At 41.8% G+C, this 20,913-nt stretch overlaps 1 protein-coding gene across 1 annotated transcript in view; it reads left to right on the top strand.

The window, feature by feature from the left end:
- Positions 1-20,913, top strand: part of cpamd8 (C3 and PZP like alpha-2-macroglobulin domain containing 8) — a 39,732-nt gene that overhangs the window by 13,978 nt on the left and 4,841 nt on the right. The window contains exons 21-41 of the mRNA XM_044043902.1: positions 188-341; positions 1,685-1,812; positions 1,944-1,995; positions 2,473-2,771; positions 3,445-3,513; positions 3,600-3,756; positions 3,844-4,020; positions 6,042-6,123; positions 9,436-9,592; positions 10,529-10,603; positions 11,952-12,117; positions 12,699-12,785; positions 12,870-13,006; positions 13,550-13,705; positions 14,279-14,341; positions 15,710-15,972; positions 16,070-16,157; positions 18,762-18,836; positions 18,956-19,061; positions 19,282-19,392; positions 19,476-19,688. Coding sequence (XP_043899837.1) covers positions 188-341; positions 1,685-1,812; positions 1,944-1,995; positions 2,473-2,771; positions 3,445-3,513; positions 3,600-3,756; positions 3,844-4,020; positions 6,042-6,123; positions 9,436-9,592; positions 10,529-10,603; positions 11,952-12,117; positions 12,699-12,785; positions 12,870-13,006; positions 13,550-13,705; positions 14,279-14,341; positions 15,710-15,972; positions 16,070-16,157; positions 18,762-18,836; positions 18,956-19,061; positions 19,282-19,392; positions 19,476-19,688 — 2,815 coding nt within the window. The remainder of the gene's footprint in view (positions 1-187; positions 342-1,684; positions 1,813-1,943; positions 1,996-2,472; positions 2,772-3,444; positions 3,514-3,599; positions 3,757-3,843; positions 4,021-6,041; positions 6,124-9,435; positions 9,593-10,528; positions 10,604-11,951; positions 12,118-12,698; positions 12,786-12,869; positions 13,007-13,549; positions 13,706-14,278; positions 14,342-15,709; positions 15,973-16,069; positions 16,158-18,761; positions 18,837-18,955; positions 19,062-19,281; positions 19,393-19,475; positions 19,689-20,913) is intronic.

Below are 20,913 nucleotides of genomic sequence, written 5' to 3'. Positions count from 1 at the left end.
TTCAGGGATCTTAAGCAGCATGAGTCAGACAGCATGGAAAATTCACAATGCGATTTTATAAATTCTCCCTCGCTTTCAGAGCTTTGACGGTAACACGCTAAATGAGGGAGGGGTATGTGTGGCAGAAATTATGTCACTGTAGCCCTGTCATGGTAGACTGATTACATGTGACTCCTCTCACTCGCAGGTTCATGTTAAAGTATCAGTTCCAAAGGGCATTAAATTTGTGGGCCATCCTGGACGGCACCATCTTACCAGGAAGAAGTGTGTTGCGCCCGGAGAGGCCACTCCTACATCCATCGTACTGTCTTTCACTGAGCTGGGGCCTGCAAACATCACAGGTATCCGTAACGAGGAGTCAAATAATACTTTCACCTTGAGGTTCTTGTTCGTTTTGTTTTTTAATACTTGATTTTAAATGTGGAAGGATAGCTGGTCATGGGTTTCTGCATACCATTCAGAACAGAACTACTTTGTCTTTATACAACTATATCACATAACTTATATGTATTCAGGATAATCAGTTTAGCTCATTCTGGATAATGACAATTGCATAATTTGAATTCTTAAGGGATATGTCACTTTAACCAGGCGGTCGGTCGCCTCAGTGTGGTGCCGTACAAAAAGCCAAACCCTTTGGCTCAGGAGAGATATGCTGGTCAAGGAGCAGAGCTGTGTGTGATCTTGTCACCCACCCAGATTTGCAAACAGTTCCCTCCAGAGCTCATGTGAGAACAAAGCAGGCCAGCAGTGGGGGAGCTTTGCTGTGACACTCAGTGGCATGTTGATGAGTTTTCAGGTCACTAGCGGTCAATGGGCCCCCCATGGCCCCACTCCTAGTCCCTTGGCCCCTCGTGTTTCCCTCTCAGTACACACACACAAAGAAAATGCCATTGGCACATGGCCACATTTCCAGTGTGCTCCTCAGCAAGAGAACTGGGAGTCATCTTCCAGACATGTTGTCCTGTGTCATGCACAGTATGTTATGAGCAGTGAGCGACAAAGGGATGAAAGACAGTAGAGGCAAGGCCTCATTAGTCTAATAGATACTTGTGACTTTGTAAACACATGATCGTGTTTTCCTAAAAAAAAACATAAATAAGTTAACATTATTCTACCAACTCTTCTATTAGTACTTTGCCAGTAGTAGATCTTCATTGAGCTCTTGGTTTGATTAAATGATTTGTTCATGACTATGATGCCAGTTCATTGATCCACAATGCATCCTCAATGTTTTTTACAATAATGCGCATGGCTACTTTTTTTCAACCAATATAGGCAGTTGGAAAGATGTGAACCTAAATATTAGTTTCTTTACGAATGAAACTGAAATGTTCCATCCCTATAAAGAAAAATGATGTTTCTGCAGTTTCTAGCTACTGGAAAATCAACAGCCAATATTATTATATCATTATAATCGATTACGTGGTGTCACTGCATCAAATGCACAATGGTCCATGTTTGCATTGCGATGCATCTTAGAAACAATTATTGTCAACACGAGGAAACATAACAACTACAAATGTAGATTTCAAGATACTGTATATTGTTTTGAAATCTTCAGCACTGGACCTGCAACTGGGTTGTGGGAACAATCTGAAGTCAACGTAGACAACTAAAACAGTTGGTGTCTGTGGCAGAATTGAAAGAGAGAACGCTGATTCTGTTTTGTGGTGTCCGATAGCTCGGGCTATTGCTTACAGTGAACCCAGCTGCTGTTCAGATGGACTCCACACTGGGAAAGTGGGCATTGATGTGGACGAAAGGGTCCCTGTTGGCCTGGATTATGTTCGCAGGACTGTCCTGGTAGAGGTATGAGAGCTGATATGTTATTAAAAATGATTTAAATTACATTTATGCCTCTCCTGTCTGCTCGATGTATTCAACCGTTCTTTCTCTTTCCTCCGATCTCTCGCTCTCTCCTCTACTCATCGTTCTTGCAGCCAGAAGGTCTGCCCAGAGAATACACCTACAGTGTCTTCTTTTGTCCTAATGGTCAGTGCAGACACATTTGTTTTTGCTTTGTTAGTTTTAGATATTTGTATTTATGTATAATGTTGATACCAGTATACTGCTGATGTTGTTGATTTTATTTTTTGATTTGTATTCACCTCTATCACAAGGGTGACCTGGCAAAGAAAGGCAGCGGCAGCACACGTCATAGTTAATAAAAACAGGGAGATAGCATTTACAAAACAAACACTGAAATATAAAAGTGCAAGTAAATAGACAAGGAAAGTTAAGAACACCGGCACTGTTCAATGGATTCCCGTTGTTGATCTTGATGTTTAGTCCGCCTGACAAAAATATGACATTATTAGTATTCTGCATTTTTCATCAGAAGTCTGTCAAGCAATACTATCAGACCTGACTGAGGGAGCATTTGTGTTTATACAGCAGCAGTGCACGACTTAGAGGGTTTTGCTGTACAGTTTTAAGTTCCTGAGTACATCTTGATGTTTCCATTGTTAGAGAGGATCCACATCTCCACCCCCAACAAGTATGAGTATCAGTATGTGAAAAAGCCGGCCAGGATGAACCAGTTCCAGGTGGCAGTAAAGACCCACAACGATGCCCACTTTGCTCTGTCTGCCAGCCCCCATGACAGTGCAGAGATGCTGGAGATTGTACTCGGGGGAAGGCAAAACACCCGCTCATGGATCTGCCTGGGCAAGATGGGCGAGCCCCTGGTCAGTGCCTCCACACCAGGCATCCTCTCCTGGGACGAGTTCCGCAGCTTCTGGATTAGCTGGAGGGGAGGCGTTGTACAGGTAACATGAAAGAAGAGCAGAAGAACGAAGAACACTCTCTCGTACATTAAATGTCCTGTGTCATTAGGTGCAAGAGTTGTGCTCAGATCATGTGTGGACGCGCTCACACGAAAAGAGGAGGATGAAAGACCCAGCAGGCCACGGGTTAGCTGTGTTATGAGAACTGGGGGCCACTTTTACTGGCGTGGCCTCAGTAAGGTCATGCTTAACGGAGCTGATGTCACTGAGGACACTTGGTGATCTGTGGTCTGGTGCTTTTATGGCCCACTGTGGCTGGCACGCTGCTCCCTGGCTCCAGCCACTGGGATGAGCTTTGCACCGTTCACCAAAGGCAGCAATTAAAAGACCGCAGAAGAGCAGGGCATTTTACAGTCTAGTGGGATTCATTTGTTTTCTTTGGGATGAAGGCATTTTAAGGGGACTGAACCATGGGGCTTGGCTGGTCTTTGATTTAATGTGATTACGGGAGTTAAACTCTAGGTCCAGGGAGGAAATGCTCTCAACTTTCGGTCTGTTTGCATGTTTGTGTTTGTGTCTGTGTGGGAGGTGAGTGAATCACACTGGAGTCACTAACACTTGGCAGAGTGTGAGAATGTCCAAAAACAGCACCAGTTGAATTATTCTTGGGGAGGGGTCTCCTTTTCCTTAAGCGTCTTTGCTTCACCTGTTCCAGGTTGGACATGGTTTACATCCCTCCAATGAATCAGTGATCCTCCACTGGGCAGGCCAATTCCCTGGACAGGTTTGGCTATTTTTTGGCATTTATACCCTCATTGCAGTTATTTCTCTTTGGAGATAATTTGAATAATCATTAGTTTGTCCACCCAGGTGCGACACATAGGCTTCTCAACAGGCTGGGGCTCAGTTGGAGAATTTAAGATCTGGAGGAAGGAGGACTCTGAAGAGAACCACAATGAGGCTTTTACGCTGGGCGTCCCTCACAACATGGTGCCTGGATCTGAGAGGGCTACTGCATATATGATTGGTATGATCACCACTGTGTGCATCGACTGATTTATTATTTCCTTGGAACTAGAATACAGTACAATGTCAATTTGTGTATCTGTATCAGGGGACGTCATGGGGCCAACACTTAACAACCTGGACAAGCTGTTGAGGCTGCCATTTGGATGTGGGGAGCAGAACATGATCCACTTTGCCCCCAATGTCTTTGTTCTCAAGTACCTACAGAAGACCAGGCAGCTCAGCTCCGAGGTTGAGAATGAAGCAACCGACTATCTGCTGCAAGGTAAAGAGACACTAACTGCTCTCTGCTTTTTGTTATATGCTGAATCCTAAGAGCTTACTATAACTACAAACTCATCCCATGTTTAATTGTTTGAGCTCTTCGGGAACTCTGTGTTCTTTTTTTTTTATAGTGGTTTGGAAACAGTTAACACCAATCATTAATGCATGAAAATATTTTTTGATTCGGAATCCAAACGTCATGTTGATGCCAAGTTGACACATCACCTTTAGTACAAGAGGTTCCTTCTGGAGAGCCTTCACAAAGCAGTGGTGAGAAAATCGATGACATGTTTATCCAAAGATTCTCAAATCCCTGCTGACTTACCTGCAGTTTGCAGACAGCTGTTTAAGCAGAGGAAACGGGAGCGTCAATTAGAGTGGGGTCAACAAGAACCCTGTCTTGCTTCGCTCTGTGTAGAAAGTAGTTTCATGTTGGGAGGAAGGAAGGTTTTTCTAATTGCTGGCTTGTCGTACACCACTGCTGGGTTTTCTGGAAAATATTGGAGTGAAGTTTACCTTGGGCAATAGATTTAGTTGGGAGAACTTCTTGACAGAAGAGTCTTAGCCTGCTTGGCACTCAATACTCTGGATCCTGGACGGGAACACAAAGGTGGATGTTTTAACTCAGTTGCTCAGAGCAGTGTTTTCTCAAAGCACCCTCTTCAGTCACTGCTTTAAAATAAATCTGTTTTTATTAATTTCTTGATAAACTATATATAATCAAGGCAAAGATAAGACAAAATTAAGGAACTCTGGTTCACAGTTGATCAGTTGACAAGTTGATTTAATTAATTTGCTTTATTTATTTAATATAAATTATAACTTACTTCATATTCTTACTATAATTTAGAACCTTTTTGATATATATTTAATATTTAATATACATAATGTGCTTTCATTTGCTAATTGTGTCTATTATCCAAATTAGCTGTAGATCATCTGTACCCTCCCCATTTATATGTTTTATGCACTGTACGTTTGTTTTTCTCATATCTAGCACTTTGCTTATTATGAATTCAATCTAGCATCAACAACAGTGCATATATCATGGAACTGATGCAGTCTAGCTGGTGTATCTCGGTGTATATTAGTAATAGTATTGTAGTATCTCTTATTCGCGGTGTGTTATGTGCCTCAGTGTATGTCGCATCCCAGTCACGTGAGGAAATATCCTACTGTATATCTCACCTTCAGGCCTTTTTCCTGTCAACAGAGCAGATTCTCTGCTGTAGATGCAAAATCACAGTGACGTGTGCAGAGCGCTTCATCATGTGCACCACATCGACAAGGACATGTTCAAGCACACTTGGTATTTCTGTTCACATCCATCATGAGCTACGGAACAAAAGGAGAGTGTGAAGTTGACGGTCGCCACAAAGTTGCCGGTCGCCACAAAAACATGTTTGATAGCCAGACACAATCCTCGCAGTCCTTATGGCACATTAACAACTTGAAGGGTGTGGCTCAACAATCTGAAATATGTGTACAGCAAGTTCAACTTCTCCTGGGGTGAAGAGTTGTTTTAACATTAAAGTTTGATTTCTGTGAGTATCCGTAGCAATAGATTCAAGAGATTCAGTAAAGAAACACGTTTCCCTGTACAATGACATTCTTACTTTGCTGTCCACTCAACAATACCAGCTAAAAGTAAACAAGAAATAGTATTAAAAAAAAACTATATAAAGATATATATATAAAGAAAAAAATAAATATTAAGAAAGATATATGTATATATATACATATACATATATATATATACTTATATGCACACATATAAATATATATCTATGTATATATATATGTATATACACATATACATATACCCTAGTAGTTACTAAGGTGCTGTGCTCAAGTAATGGGTGTAAAGTGACAATGACAGATTTAAAGTGACAAATAGACACTGTAGATAGAGTAAGAAATGGTCAAGTGGATTTCCTGCATAGAGGCTTTGTAAAAAATCTTTGGACAATTCATTTTAAAGACCTCCTGCTGGAACTGCTCTCATTCTTTATTCTTATCTAGGCTACCAGAGACAACTGACCTACAAACGGCAGGATGGATCCTACAGTGCCTTCGGCGAGAGGGATTCCTCTGGCAGTATGTGGTAAGTCATTGTCGGGGTAACCTTTTAAGGTTTACACGAGTCATAGCATATCAAAGTACACTTAGCTGTAGCTACATTCTTCAGTTTATACAGGGACATAGATTGCAGGCTGACTAATGAAGTTCTTTATCAGACATGAATCTATTCCTGTTGGTATGTTTGAGTAACTGATGGGTTGTTCCTTTGAGTATCTGTTTCATGTTTACACTCCCTGAGGGTATTTATAAAAATGAAAACAGTGCTCTCGGCGTTGAGCTCCACTGCTCGCATTATGAGGCCCCAAGTCACTGTGGTTCATTTATGAGCTGAGGTGGGTATTGTGATATTTAATTGAGCTAACACTGTGAATCAGCAGGTTACATATAATTGTTGTAAACGGTTCCAGTTAAGATTTATTCGCAGTTAATCAGGCTTCATATCCGTCACTGAGTGGGCCCATGCTGACAAACTCTCCATGCCCTCAGTGGAGACACTGTTAAAAGTTGTCTGGAGCCACTTCACCAAATGGCTCGTCACCTTTTTCTGACATGGTACATGCTTTTAAATGACTCACTACCTGGGTGTAATTGGTAACATTAAACTGACATGGAAACCTTGAACTCTTCCCCTGATGGCAGTGAGAGGAAATGAGGATGTAATAAGCAGTGGTTTGGAGTTTTCCTTGGCGCCTCCGGGGTGTGGGTTGTGGGCACAAACACGAAAGGTGAACCTTCACTAAACCTGCATCAGACACTTTATGAATCTGTCAGCAAAGTGTCTGCATCCAAGACAAACGCAGCTTTTGCTTTGATTCCAGAGCTCACAAAGAGAACCGTGCGTTAATTGCTTGCTTAGCAACACCTGTAATGTTCTTTTAATGTATTCCAGCTTGTGAAAATGTATGAGTGGATGTTTAGAGGATCTGTTGAGAAAACTGAACATGATGACAAGAACTTAATGTAATCAAAAGCAGGCAAACAATGATGAGGAATGATGTGGGTTAGGAAGTTTATTTTTTTAAGTTGAATGACAACTGATGGCTATCTTATCAGTACAGCCAAGACTAATGGAAACATCATTTTATTATAGTTTTTAAATTACATATTTGTGAATACATGTATTTATTCCAAGACCCTTAACCTATAATTCTTATCTGCATGTCCGACTGCAGATCTAAATTTCAGTTTTGCAGTACAGACTCATTCTTTGGATATCCTCATTTTTACACACACTCCCATTGTGTCAGTCTTTTTAAACTCACAAACATGATTAAAAGACAATTTCCCAAGTTGTTCTCTCACATTATTAAGGGAGAATGCTAAAGTCGCAACTAAACCTCAAACCTCCTCCCTAACAAACTCCCTTACAGAGTTATCGTTGAGAGTGGGGCAGTATAATTTTTTAATTCCCTCTGAAGCCTCAGTCCTCAGCTCTACATGTTGAGGCTGGCATGGCATTTGTGTCTGCCCAGAGACGTACCTGACAGCGTTAGCTGAATGCCAGAGATTGAAACAACCGATATCTGCTGCTGTATCAAACTAATGTCTATTTCCAGTCCTGTTGAAAACAAGGATGCCAATGTTTTTTTTTTTTTTTTGGTTGTTTGTTTTGCTTTGCTCTTTTGTCTTTGTCATTGTGGAGGTGTAGAGAGGTTTTCAGTGGCATGACTAGGTCATACGCTCCATGGAGGAGCATCTATCCTGTGCTTATCTCCAGCTTTTCATAGCAAAAAGTGACAACAAGTATTTCTGCTCTCCCCTGGATGAGATGCAAGTCCAACAATTCAGAATATCTCTCCAGGCACCTCCCTTTTCTCAGCGGTATGCAGAGAGGCTGTAGATACCATTTTTCATGTCTGTGAAGAGGTGTGTTTGGTTAATGGTTCCTATGCTCACCACAAAGCATAAGACATTAAAAAAACATCACTTTCAGTGCAGAGTCATTGTTACAGTGTCTTGATTCAATTTCCCCAGTGTGGTTGCAAGCAGTAGCTCTTAATCCACGATGTTACACTTAACTCTAGCAGTTTGTCATTTGTTATCCGGTTTAAGGACTTCGTATTACTCTTTTGAAGTGTGAGCTGGATAAGGATGGCTCAGAGAGAGGATCTCTGGGAGTGAGAAATATGTGAGAAAACAGGAGAAAGAAAAAGTGGAAAGGGCGGGGTCAGGAAAGGGTGACTATAGCCAAGGGCTGAGTGGGGGAAGTGTGTCTGTCTAGTGCTTCCATGCTTCCTTGCTTCCTTGCTTCCTTCCTTCCACAAACTAAATAATATTTACAATTTCCAGTACCTCTCCCCAGGGCCCGACATTTAAACTTGTGACAAATGACTTACCATTATAAAAATGACTTTCATTCATTGTCTCTGGGGAGGAATAACATCCAACTTTCAGCCTGGACAGATTTAATGTTTTGCCTTATGAGAGCAAAGTTCTTTTCCTCATTTTCCTCATTTCCTCCTTTCTCACTTGGATTGTGCTCTCACATACGAGCTGTGTTGGGGAACCAGAACCTGACCTGTTTGTTTATTTCTGCATTTCCATCTTTTGTCACTTTCTTTTTGTGGAAAGCCACTTGTGTTGTCATTGTACATTGCAAGCACGGGTGATGTATCAGAATGTGTTGGTGTCACAGAGGAGTCTTGACCACTACCAGGAGGTCTGTTGTTTATGGAAGAGTGTGTGTGTGTGTGTGTGTGTGTTTATTAGCTCAGCCGTGTCTCTTAGGGCTGGCCTTGGTCTTTCTCAGTGATTCTACTTGTCCTTGTCCACCGTGGCCCACTAAAATCAAGGCTCATAAACTTCCAGTCGCCCTCCCAGGCCAGTTAGATTCACGATCTTTGTTCCTGGGATCCGTGTTTGTGTAAGTTGCCGAAGGCCTTTGGGGAATCTCTGATGCACATGCAGAAACATACTTGATCAGCCTGTGTGAGATTTCACATTCTCAAGAGCACAGCTGGCGCATCCTGTAGCAATGATCAAACCCTGCCGCACCCATCTTTTCCCCCTCCTTGCTTCCTTTCTTTTTTCTGTTTCATCTGATCGGTCTATACTTACAGACCTCTTGACAAAAACACCCCTCCATCAAGACCTCATTGTCATCCCCCCCACCAGTCTGCTGACAGATAGAAGGTGTGCAACCCCTTGAAAAACTCAATGTGTTGAAAAAGTGATCCCCTTCAGTCTTGATAGTTAAGTATTTTTTTTGGAATGTGTCCGCACATGTTTTGAAGAATCCTCTTCAACTACTACTTTGACCCTCTTATCTCTTTTACTTTATCCTCACCTGTCTTCATCGGCCTCACCCCTCCATCTCCATCTCTCCTTCCTCTAGGTTGACAGCGTTTGTGCTGAAGTCCTTTGCTCAATCTCGGGGTTTCATCTTCATTGACCCTGAGGAGCTTCGGGAAGCCAAGTCCTGGCTCATCAAACATCAACGGGAGGATGGCTCCTTCCCTGCCATGGGACGTATCCTCAACAAAGACCTGCAGGTAGGACCTGTGTCTCATGAAGCGTGAGGCAAAAACAGAGGGTGGTTTGTGGCTGGACAATTCTTTATACACTAGTGTTATAGATACTGTTCAGCTCCTTGTTAATGCAAATGTGTAATACACCAGTCACATGGCAGCACCTCAGAGCATTTAGGCATCCATGCATGGTCAAGATGACCTGTTTACGTTCAAACTGAGCTTCAGAATGGGTAAAAGATGTGTGATTAAAATGACTTTAACGGGACAAGGAGGGACTAGTCTGATTTCTGTGGAGGGGGCTAATTATGACACCCCTTAAAGTCCCTTTAAAGTCAAATGGAGAGTTTTCCCTTACATAGTATATATACATATGTTAGAAATATGTGGCTGTATGTGTGCATTAGAACTTTTCTATTGGACACAGACTCACTGGCACACATCAGGTGACAGTCTCTCCCCTACAGGTTTCATACCATTCATATTCTGCACAAGCACAAATGAACAGCGACCTTTACTGCACTGTGATGTTCACACACAGCCATATCTAGGGTTCACAAAGAATGACCCAAAACAGAGAAAATATCCAGTGAGCAGCAGTTCTGAGATGAGGCCGTAAGACAATAGTTACTTAAAAAAGTGTTTTTTAACCAAGGTATGCAGAAGATCTCTGAAGCTACAGAAGCAGAAGATAGTAATGGATGCTACTTCGTTTGATATCTAATATAGTGGCTGGTGTGTGTACAGCCCCTCTGTATAATTACTGTAATAGTAAATATTTGCTTGTCAGGTGATAGCCTAAGCCGTCAAACATTTTACAACTGAATATATACACTTGGGTCAAGAATTACTAGAGATTTCAAACTCCCTAAGATGCCTTTAAATCTCCATGATTTAAGGATGGAGAGCTTGTCATGTGAGATCTTTGATGTGAAAGTCAATGTATGCTTTTGTCCACAGGGAGGGATCCATGGGAAGATCTCACTTACAGCTTATGTGGTAGCAGCTCTGTTGGAGACGGGGATAACCACAGAGGTAAGTACATGCTGCAGTGTTTTATCTCTCCAGGTTTGATCGATCTAACAGCGTGATTTTATACCCAGTGAAAACACTGGATATTACAGTGGGTTTAAAGGAGAGTCTTTGAGTTGAGAGCAGCAAACAGTATCCGACCCCGCACTGCTCTTACTCCTGTAGCACATCCTACCAACCTCGGTCATGTGTGAACGTATCACTGCATTCCTGATGAAGATGGATGGGTTGGCAGTCTGCCTACTTATATTTGTTTAGCTCCAGTTCTGCTAATCTAATATTTAATCATGTTTTGACTCAACTGAGTTTGCATTCCTCGCTTTATCCTCTCCACCTTTTCCATTTATTTTTTTATTTTTTTATTTTTCTACTGTTATTCACTTTAACCAAAGGTACAGCTTCAGTTACTAAAAGATATAAGAGGAGGAGTCTCTGGAAATGCGTGCGACATAAAAGCTGCAAGACATCTGACTGTTTTCGTCTTTGCTCTAAATTTGTCCTAACAGTTTACTATTTAGCATTTCCTGCCTCTTGCTTCCCCCCTCCTTCCATCTGTCTCTCATAGTTTCCACTGTTATTGATCTTCTCTAGAGAATCTGTCCCTTAACAACCGAGAAAAACGGAAAAGGTGTCTGTCACATCAAAACCGACCCTCCATCTAATTTCATTTAATTAATAGATGACTGCTGCAATTACAGCGAGTGGCTGTGGAGACCTATCATCTCATGGATGAAAGGGAAGGTCACATCTGCATGAAATGAAAGTCAAACCTCAACTTTTTAATGGCCAAAATGAATGGTTGATGAATAGACATGATGATGACAACTGTGTGTGCATGCGCACATGTATATTTGTATTTAAAAATAAATAAAAGGATGTGTATATCTGTAGTGGATACAGTGTACCATAAATTGTAGGTCTTGCAAATTATTATCATTATTTTTGGACCGTTATAATGCCGAAAACTTCACAAACTATGAATTACAAAAGTTTTTTTGAAGATTGTTTTGACTTTTTGATTATTTTAAATATTCACCTAAACTCTCTAGCAGCAAATGTGTGTTTGTATAAATATTGAATTAACTTTAATCATTTTATCATGACATTTCACTACTCACAACTAAAGAAGAATTTGCTCAAAACACTCCACTGTTGTGAATGATAAATAGACTAGCAGAAATAAGTTTAAATAAAATTGGTCGACTATGTCCATATTGTGGCTATAAAGAAAGTGAGAGAACAAATTCTAAAAAAAAAACAGAAAATTCTCTTTTGCAAAGTCTAAAGTCCATCGTTACTGCTCACACATATCCATCTGTGTTTGTTTTACATGCTGTTCCATCTGATCCAGGAAGAGAAGGTGGCAGTGGCCAAAGCCAAGAATTTTCTGGAGAGCAACACCTACTCTGCCGATGATCCTTACACCACCGCCCTGTCAGCATATGCCTTGGCTCTGCTGCGCAGCCCTTACGCCCCGCTGGCCTTGCGCCGCCTCAACCACATGGCCATCACTCAAGGTACTGCCACATTCATCACTGTGAACAACATGATAAACAAGACACCGGAGGCTCATTCGTTTAGCGCTTAAGTACTGGACCACAGATGTATGGACAGGTACAAGCAAAGACCAGATGTTGAATGAACATGGCCTGGAACAAGAAGATTGATGCACTATGAAAAGAAAACACTGCGAGAATAAACTGAGATGTAGAGATATATGGCTTTTTCATTTGACTCGGTCCCAGAGAAATGACATACAGCCGAAACAATAGTGAAAATAACTGCTTTAGTCCTCAACGGTAGTTCAATCCACTCCTCCATTTCCCTTTTTCCCCTTATCTCACCGTTGATTTCCTCCAGCCATTTCCTTATCCTCTTCTTCCTGCAAGTTTTTGCAGAATTGACTGACCTGAGGGAAATGTAAAAAAATGTTATTAGCTGATCACAATAATTTTGTTTGCCAAGTACAATGAAGGCATGGGGCCTGGTTGCGTAATAGCTGAAAGATTAGACAACTAGGAAAATGATAAAAATGAGTCATATGATACAGGAGTTTCCTCTTGGAGAATTATGTGTCTTTATCTCACTTTGTCTGTAGATGGACTCACCCACTGGAGTCTGACGGGCAGCACAATGACAGATGAGGACACTTTCATGGGCTTCAGTGACGGCCTCTCTCAGTCAGGTACACTCTACATTACCTTTTTCAAAATCCGGAGTACAAAATAATCTTTTAAATCAGATATAATCAGGTATTCTTCTTCCCCAGTGGTGTCAGCAGAGGTGGAGATGACAGCCTACGGTCTTCTGACCTACACCCTCTTGGGGGATGTGGCCTCTGCCTTGCCTGTAGTCAAATGGCTTTCCCAACAAAGGAATGCCCTGGGCGGCTTCTCCTCCACACAGGTAGCCCTGTTTTTTTCTGGCTTCAGCTCCCTTAGTTTGTTTATTTGTTTATTCAAACAATCAAATTAACAAAATAGAAATAACAGCAAAGGTCCTTTAAATAAAAAAGTGTTCAAAATGGAAGTAGGAAGAAGTAAGAAACTTTTCTAGTCCTACCCTGGCTTTTTCTCTTTCATACTTCAAACGTTTTGATTACTTCTCCAAGGAATTCAGTTTCATTCTGTCTTTCTTTTTATTTATGGTTTATTGTCAGTTCCCTGCATGTGCATCATTTGCTTAATGTAATGTGTAATGTAATGTAAATCAAACCATGTCTTTAGTTTTTCCAATTCTGAGTTGCTCCAAATGATCCCCATAGCAAATGGTATAACAGTATAAACATCAATGGTCCCAATACGCAACCCTGAGGAACCCCACACTCACATTCAGCAGTTGTGATTTGAGATGATCACATTCTACATACGGTATCTGTTCTTGACTGGATAACTACTCTATTAAAGCACTTTGACGTTGGTGACTTTACTCTAAACCCCATTGTGCCAGGACACATGTGTGGCTCTGCAGTCTCTGTCCGAATATGCCATCCTGTCCTATGTGGGAGGGGTCAACCTCACGATCTCGCTGGCCTCCACCAACCTTGACTTCCAAGAAACCTTTGAACTTCACAGAGACAACAAGAAACTCCTTCAGAGTGCTAAGGTAATCACATCAGCAGAAGCAGTGAACAGTAGAAATCCTGGTCCATGATGTATTTTAGAGAGTTCCTCTCAGCACATTATCAGCACTGTCAACTTCACTGTAACTGTGAGCGACACTGAAATGCAATTCAGTGATGTTGATTACCGTGATTGATGAGCTACTACTAACACTGAACATTCATGTCTGTGTTTCCATGTATGCTGCATAAGCTTCATTTTCTATCCAGAACCGGTTTACCCTGCCAAATCCAACCAGACTGTTGATCTGTTTTAATGGCTGCACTTTATGGGCCCATATGCCCACATATTACAAACCTGTGGAGCAGTGTGTGTGTGTGTGTGTGTGTGTTGTCAGTGTGTAGGTGAATGTTCTCTCTGCCTGGCATGTTTCTCCACTGAGTGGTGTGATGTCAGTTTAATTGGGGGCAATTAAGCCCTGCTGCTTAGTTACTACAGACCCTCTCGTGGTGGTGCAGCAGCCTCCAGCATTCATTCACTTGATAATTGATTCACTCAACTCTCCCTGCCCCCTGTAACTCTCTTTGTTTCTTCTTTCTTTCTTCTTTTTTATCAGATCCCCAGTATCCCCACTGGCCTTTTTGTGAGCGCTAAAGGAGAAGGCTGCTGTCTCATGCAGGTATTGTAAACAGACACATTGTCAGGCTTGAACGTTGCCCAAAAGTAACTGTAATACTCACGGCAACAATCTCCCAGCAGGGGACAGTAAGTTTTTGTCGCTCATTAATTACTCCCCTGGACAGGATTCACAAACAACTGAGATAATGTTCCTTTTTTTGTAGGATGTTCTATTTTAAAAACAAACACAAATAGGCATGATCAATTCTGAATGTGTCAGAGGCAGTGGATGTTGTATCCGACTGTGCAGTGTCTAACATGTCTTCAAACTGCTCCTCAGCACGTTTCTCACACACAAACGCACACTTTCTTCTCCCACACCTGTCTCCCTCTCTACTTTCTCTCAACACACGCTCCTTTCTGCATCAACACCCCTCTTTGACAGCCCCTCGGGGCAGCAGCACCTGGGCTCTAATTAAAATACAAGAGCGGTGCTATCAAAGAGATCTGCCTGTGTATGTGTTTGTAGACACACTATAAGTGATAAGTATATGTCCTGTGCCTCGGGGTCATTATCTAGTTGCTTTGCAACAGTCTCAAATCACACTGGCTGATTTATTCACAATTTGCACAGCTCTGGCAGTAATAATCTTCTGTGAAATTAAAAAGGGCATCAAAGGAGTGAGTTGTCCTCGGGCTGTAGTAGTCTGCTGAATGCATGTCTTGTGTCCAGTGAATATGATTTGTAGTTTAAAGTAAAGTGCTACCTAAGTCCTTTTTTCACCACTTTACTAACCTTTTCAAGGCCCGGAGGCCCTAAATATTTGAACTTAAAGTAGTTTTTGTTGCCAATCTTTGATGCCAAACAGCGTATGTACTGTATACCGTATATATACACTGATTAGCCACAACATTACAAAAGGTAACGGGTTTTAATATTGTGTCAGATTAGTGTATTTTTATAGTAAAGCCACAAAGCAGTACAAAATAACACACCTACAAATAACCTTTAAAGCAGATTATTGATAATTCACATTTTAATGAATACTTTAAAAACAGGCCAAGTATATACACTTTTTTAGTTGCAATATAAAAAATGATGGTGATAAAACTGATTGCACAGTGTGATAGTGATAGAAAAACAACATCATTATATAATCTTCTGTAAAAAGACGGGAGCGTCGCAGAAAAAGTATGACTTGATTTATGGTTAAAAGGAACCACATTGTTCTGTATCCAAAACCCTGAAAAGAATCTCATAAACCTGGTACCTGCTACAATGCCAGTGTGGAAGCATTAGACATAAGTCTGTAACATGTGGAAACCAATGAATGATGCCTTTTCTTTTAATCAAGTCAAGCTGCTGCATTTTTAAGTCTCGATTTCATGGATGATGTTGTTAAATACTACACTCACTGTGTGTCTGCAGATTGATGTGTCTTACAATGTACCTGACCCAGTATCCAAGCCAGCATTCCAGCTCAAAGTGGACCTGAAAGAACCTGTTCAGGAGCGACACCTGCAGCCTCCCTCTGTCTCCTCATATTCCCGTCATTCTTCCCCGCGCTCCCGGAGCCGTGCAGACAATCGCTCTGAGCTCAACCGGAAGCGCCGAGCGCCCATCGATGATGATGACCCAGCAGCACACCAGGACAAAATGGACTTTCACATCTCCCTAGAAGTTTGTGCTAGGTATGGAAACAAGAACACACATTTAGAAGTGACTCTGTGTGTACAACGCTTCAGTTTACATCTTTTATCAACATCCAAATTCTGACTCTCTTACTAGGTGGCTCCATTCAGGCTCGTCCAACATGGCCGTCATAGAAGTGCCCATGATTTCTGGTTTTCGAGCAGATGTGGAAAGTCTAGAGAGGGTAGGTAATCACATGACCATGCAAGTGCACACTTTTCCAAAGTTGTATAAATCTGCAACACAATTAAAACACACAGATCCACAGACACCAACTATTGTTGTTGTATGTTTGTATGCACCAAGCATTATTTTGAGAGTAATTCAGTTGTATGTAAAATACAGTGGAAGGTGCTTTGACCAGTGTCGCCATATAAAAATAAATGTGGTATTATGTTGTTGTTTTTTTTATTTTACTTCCTGGGCCTATCCTAACCGAACTATACATACAAAAAAATGTATAGGGACAAAAAAGGATTTGAGGCATTGCATGACATTATCTTCATTGTTGTCCAGTGATGTGTTTTCTACATATTATTTTCATGTGTCCATGTGTTCAAAAGGTTCATGGTCATGACCATGAGCTCCGGTGTCTCAGGGTCAAAGGTCATCGGTCCTCTTTATGGGCCCACAAGACTAAACACACTCACCTCACCGGGCCTCATAGGACACTCGCCTAGAGAAAGCATTTACAGAAGACAGTGGAAATTGATTGACATATTGTATTAAACACAGGACTGAATAGAAAGAGAAACAATGATGGAATGTATGAGTGAATGTAGAAGTGACCGCACTGATGACGAGAAAGCAAAAGCCATTTTAAGGGCTAGATCCGGGTCGGCTCCACAGTCACCCATCAGAGGCTTGTCCCTCATTACTACACAGTTATGGGGCCTTTAGTTGGCAGGCTTCTAACACTACAAGAGCTACCTCTCTGGCTACCTGGGGAGATGTTAAACACACACTCACTGACATGCATACATATACCGCTGTGAGCATGTCCGCTGAGGCTGACCTGAGCTGCACTGGCTAACAAGCTCAGTTTACAGTCCTGCTGGCCTCCCTTGGAGTTTTACTGCTGCCTGCCCGACTGCCACTTACATTCCTCAATTTATGGTGGCAAGCTTGGCCACTACAGTCATGTCTAGTTGCTTTCATGGATGCTGTAGTCATGAATGATTAGGTCGATGACAGACTGGGAGCTAGCACAGCCATGGCTTCCTACCGCCGTATATAATGAGCTTTAATGACTCAGGGAACACTGTGAGTAGAACACTGGCGCTGGGGGAGTTCATTGCCATTTTTTAATTACAAGATTGACAAACAATACTTGTGTAAACAGAGAGTATAGTGTGTGTCTGTGTGAGTCTGCGTCTGTGTGTGTGTAAGTGTCTCGGTGGCGCCAGCTCAGGCTGAGCACCTCATAAACCCCTGCTGTCCAAAGGCTGCCACCTTTGACAGTATGAAAACCCCCCCTGTAGGGGCAATTAACGCTGCTGGCTGTCTATGTACACATTCAAATGTGCAGTAAACAGCTTCCTCATTACTCATTCATACATTGATGTTTGTTAAAAAAAAAAAAGATCATGCATGTCTGTGGCATTTGAGCACAAGGTTAAAAATAAATACCAGCAAATAAGTATGAAAATCTAATCAGGCCTGAACACAGAACAGTTATTATCCCTTGGTGATAATGAGTTCAGCCACATGGATGATTGATGATTGATGACCTGTACCTTTTCGTCCCCACTGTCATAACATTGTAGATCGCATATGGTTTGCATTCCAGTTGTGGCTCACAGAGCACCTTCAAATGTTGACCATGTGGATTCTGACAGCCAGTGGTGAGAGCCTGTACAACGTAGTGTATGAAGTCATGAACTATACACGTAGACGACGGGGAAGTACACCAGTTAAATAATTTATGACCACGGAGATTCTGCAAAATGGGATTCTCTTTGGTGCGTTCAAATGGCTTATGAGGCTATTAAGAGACATTAGGGATGTCCAGTGGTTTTGTTTTATAGTAACTCATTTATATTTCATCCTGGGATTGTAAAAACTGATTACTAGGATGTGGAGCTGTCCAGTTCACTGTGGTGCTGATTAGTGTTAATGTCCATGTCTGTGGCTAGTACTTATGTATTTTATTATGTGTGCCTGATAAAACCAATGCAGTCTAATACAACAGGTCTACAGTACGTACTGTGTATTGTTCTGTTTTTGAGAGGTTTTGCTTGTATGTTATGGAAACTGCATTTGTTGGTACTGTTGAATTGTGTTCAGATAAGATAAGATGTGTTGGTCCCATGATGGAGCACAGATGATAAAAAGGTATGTTAGTAATATTAAACAAAAGGTAAAGAAATATATCAAATATTAAGACAGTAAAAACTGAAACAGATGTTCGCAACCAGGATATATACAACATGGTCATAGTATGTACAGTGTGAGTCAGTTTTTATGTAATTGTACTAATGTTTACATGTTTATGTCCGTCTCATTAATATCAATGATAGAAGGCTATGAAATGCAAACATCCGCATTTAAATGAAGATGTTGTTTTAGCTCTAAAGCTAAAAAGACTGTTGTGAGTGGAGTATTCCAAAGTACTTACAAATATAATGATTCACGAGGGAACTGAATCACACCTACAGTATTCTATTCAACAGCACCTTCAAAGACAAAGAATGACTCTTCAGAGTGGATTTGGTTCAGTCCAGTTCTGTTTGTGTGTGTGTGTTTTTCTACAACCTGAACTTTGTTTACTTGTGTCTTCCTTTAATAGCTGCTGATGGATAAGAGAGTGGGTCTGAAGAGATACGAGCTGAATGGGAGAAAAGTCTTGTTCTACTTTGATGAAGTGGGTGTTAAATCCTCATTGCTGATATGAATGTCCATATTTGAATATTTCCTTATATCTGTGTGTTTCTGGATTTCTTTTGGAAGCATTTTTCATCTGTCGCTGCTATTACTTCTTAGATTCCCAGCCAGTGTGTGACGTGTGTGGCCTTTCAAGCAATCAGGGAATACATTGTAGGCAAGACGGCGCCTGTTCCGGTCAAGATCTACGACTACTACGAACCAGGTGTGCCCTTGATGAATATTTAAAGTACAGCTCTTTAAAAAGTTACAAAGCAAGAAAGAACGTCTGCCTCGTCATGATTTATGATGGGGCTTCTTTTTCACGTATATCTGTTCCATTTTATCTGTAAGTTCATGACCTAGTCATGCTGAGCATCACCAATGTTTTGCGTGTATGTGTGGATGTGTGAATGGGCTGTTGTGGGTTACTGTTTGTCATGCAGCCTTCGAGGCGACCCGCTTCTACAACGTGAGCGAGAGCAGTCCGCTAGCACGGGAGCTTTGTGATGGGCCTACCTGCAATGAGGTGGAGAGTTCAACCAGCCAGTGGACAGGTGGCACTTCATCTTTTGATCCATTGATGATGCAAAGGCACCGCGATTTCCTTCAATCACTTCTATATTTCTGCGCCTTCTAGGTTTTGTGCAAGCAAACCAGTGCAACAATGTGTTCGGCTGCCTGGAAGAGGAGCAGTTTGAGCGTTGCACTTGCTACAGAGACTGCGGTTACGATGGGGAGCCAGTGTGCGGATCAGATGGGCAGCTCTACCAGAACCAGTGTCAAATGGAGGTGTTTGCCTGTCGAAATGGGACTCGCATTAAGCAGGTTCCAATGTCCCAGTGTCCACACGGTAAGAGCTCAAGCATCACACGTTACCTCACGTCATCTGAACTGCTGTCTTTCTTCGGTCAGGCTCAATAATTCACTCACCCAGCTGCTTACACCACTGTAGCCTGGTTAGAATGCTCACTCTCACTCACTCATCTTGGGGGGGACAATCTCAGCTGACATAGTGTGAAAGGCGGGGTCACACCCTGGATAACGTAGCCAGTCCATCACAGGGCCAAAGTGTGGTTAGCGACTGAAGAATGAATCTCACATATTATCAAATATGGGACCATGCTTGGTGGTCAAGCAGGAAGTGGTGTTTTCTTCCTGCATTAAAACTATCTGTAAGTACAAATGTTTACATAATGTGACTAAGACTGGAAAAGGAATTGCTTTTTCTGAATGTAATGGAACATCGCCGTCAAGTCAAGTCAATTTAATTTATATAGCATCGCAAACACAATTTGCCTTGAAGGGCTTTACATTCTGTACAGCAAGTGACAGCCTCAGTAACTCTGGAGTAAAAACTCCACAGTAACCCCTGTACAAGGGGAAAACGTGTGCGTAAACATACATTTAACTGACCCTAGCACATCTCACACAACTGATTGTTTATGGAAGAGCAGAACATGAGCATCGAATGAGTTAGTCTGATTATCACGCCGACACAGCTCGACTTGGATGAAAGAGATGAATCTCTTTGATGTTCCACGTCTCCTTAGCCATTAGCACAATCTCAGTGCTAATGGTTTGTGTTTTCATTCCACTAATGTTCCAGCGTAATTATTTTTGCAAGGCACTGTACTCACACTTATCACAATATATTTCATTGTCGATTATTTTCTTTTTTGCCTTTTTATTTTTTTGGAAAGAAACAAGTGTGTGTACATTCTCACACAGCTCTCGTGACCTTGTGTATTTTCCTTGCTTTACTATCTGTGCCACTGTGTGATTCTCTGCGTCCCTTGCGCATGCATCTAAAAAATGTGTGTCCATGTCTATGCTCCTCCGTGTGTGCCACGATCTGAGCTGTGGAAACAGCTGTTCAGGTGTTGCGATCATTACTGGAGGACTTTTCTGCCCGTCGCACCTCCCTCCCCTCCCAGCCCTCCCTAACCCACCATCCCCTCCACCCTCTCCTGCTCCCTGCTGTATTACAGGGCTCTGTCCAAATGACAGAGTGCTTTTGTCCAGCCCTTTGAAATCCTTGTCACATTCCTTTCCGACGCACAGCCCAACAACAAAGG

Source organism: Solea senegalensis, linkage group LG14 (assembly GCF_019176455.1).
Source record: "Solea senegalensis isolate Sse05_10M linkage group LG14, IFAPA_SoseM_1, whole genome shotgun sequence".
Taxonomy (NCBI): domain Eukaryota; kingdom Metazoa; phylum Chordata; class Actinopteri; order Pleuronectiformes; family Soleidae; genus Solea; species Solea senegalensis.
This window is presented reverse-complemented; position numbering and strand designations above follow the sequence as displayed.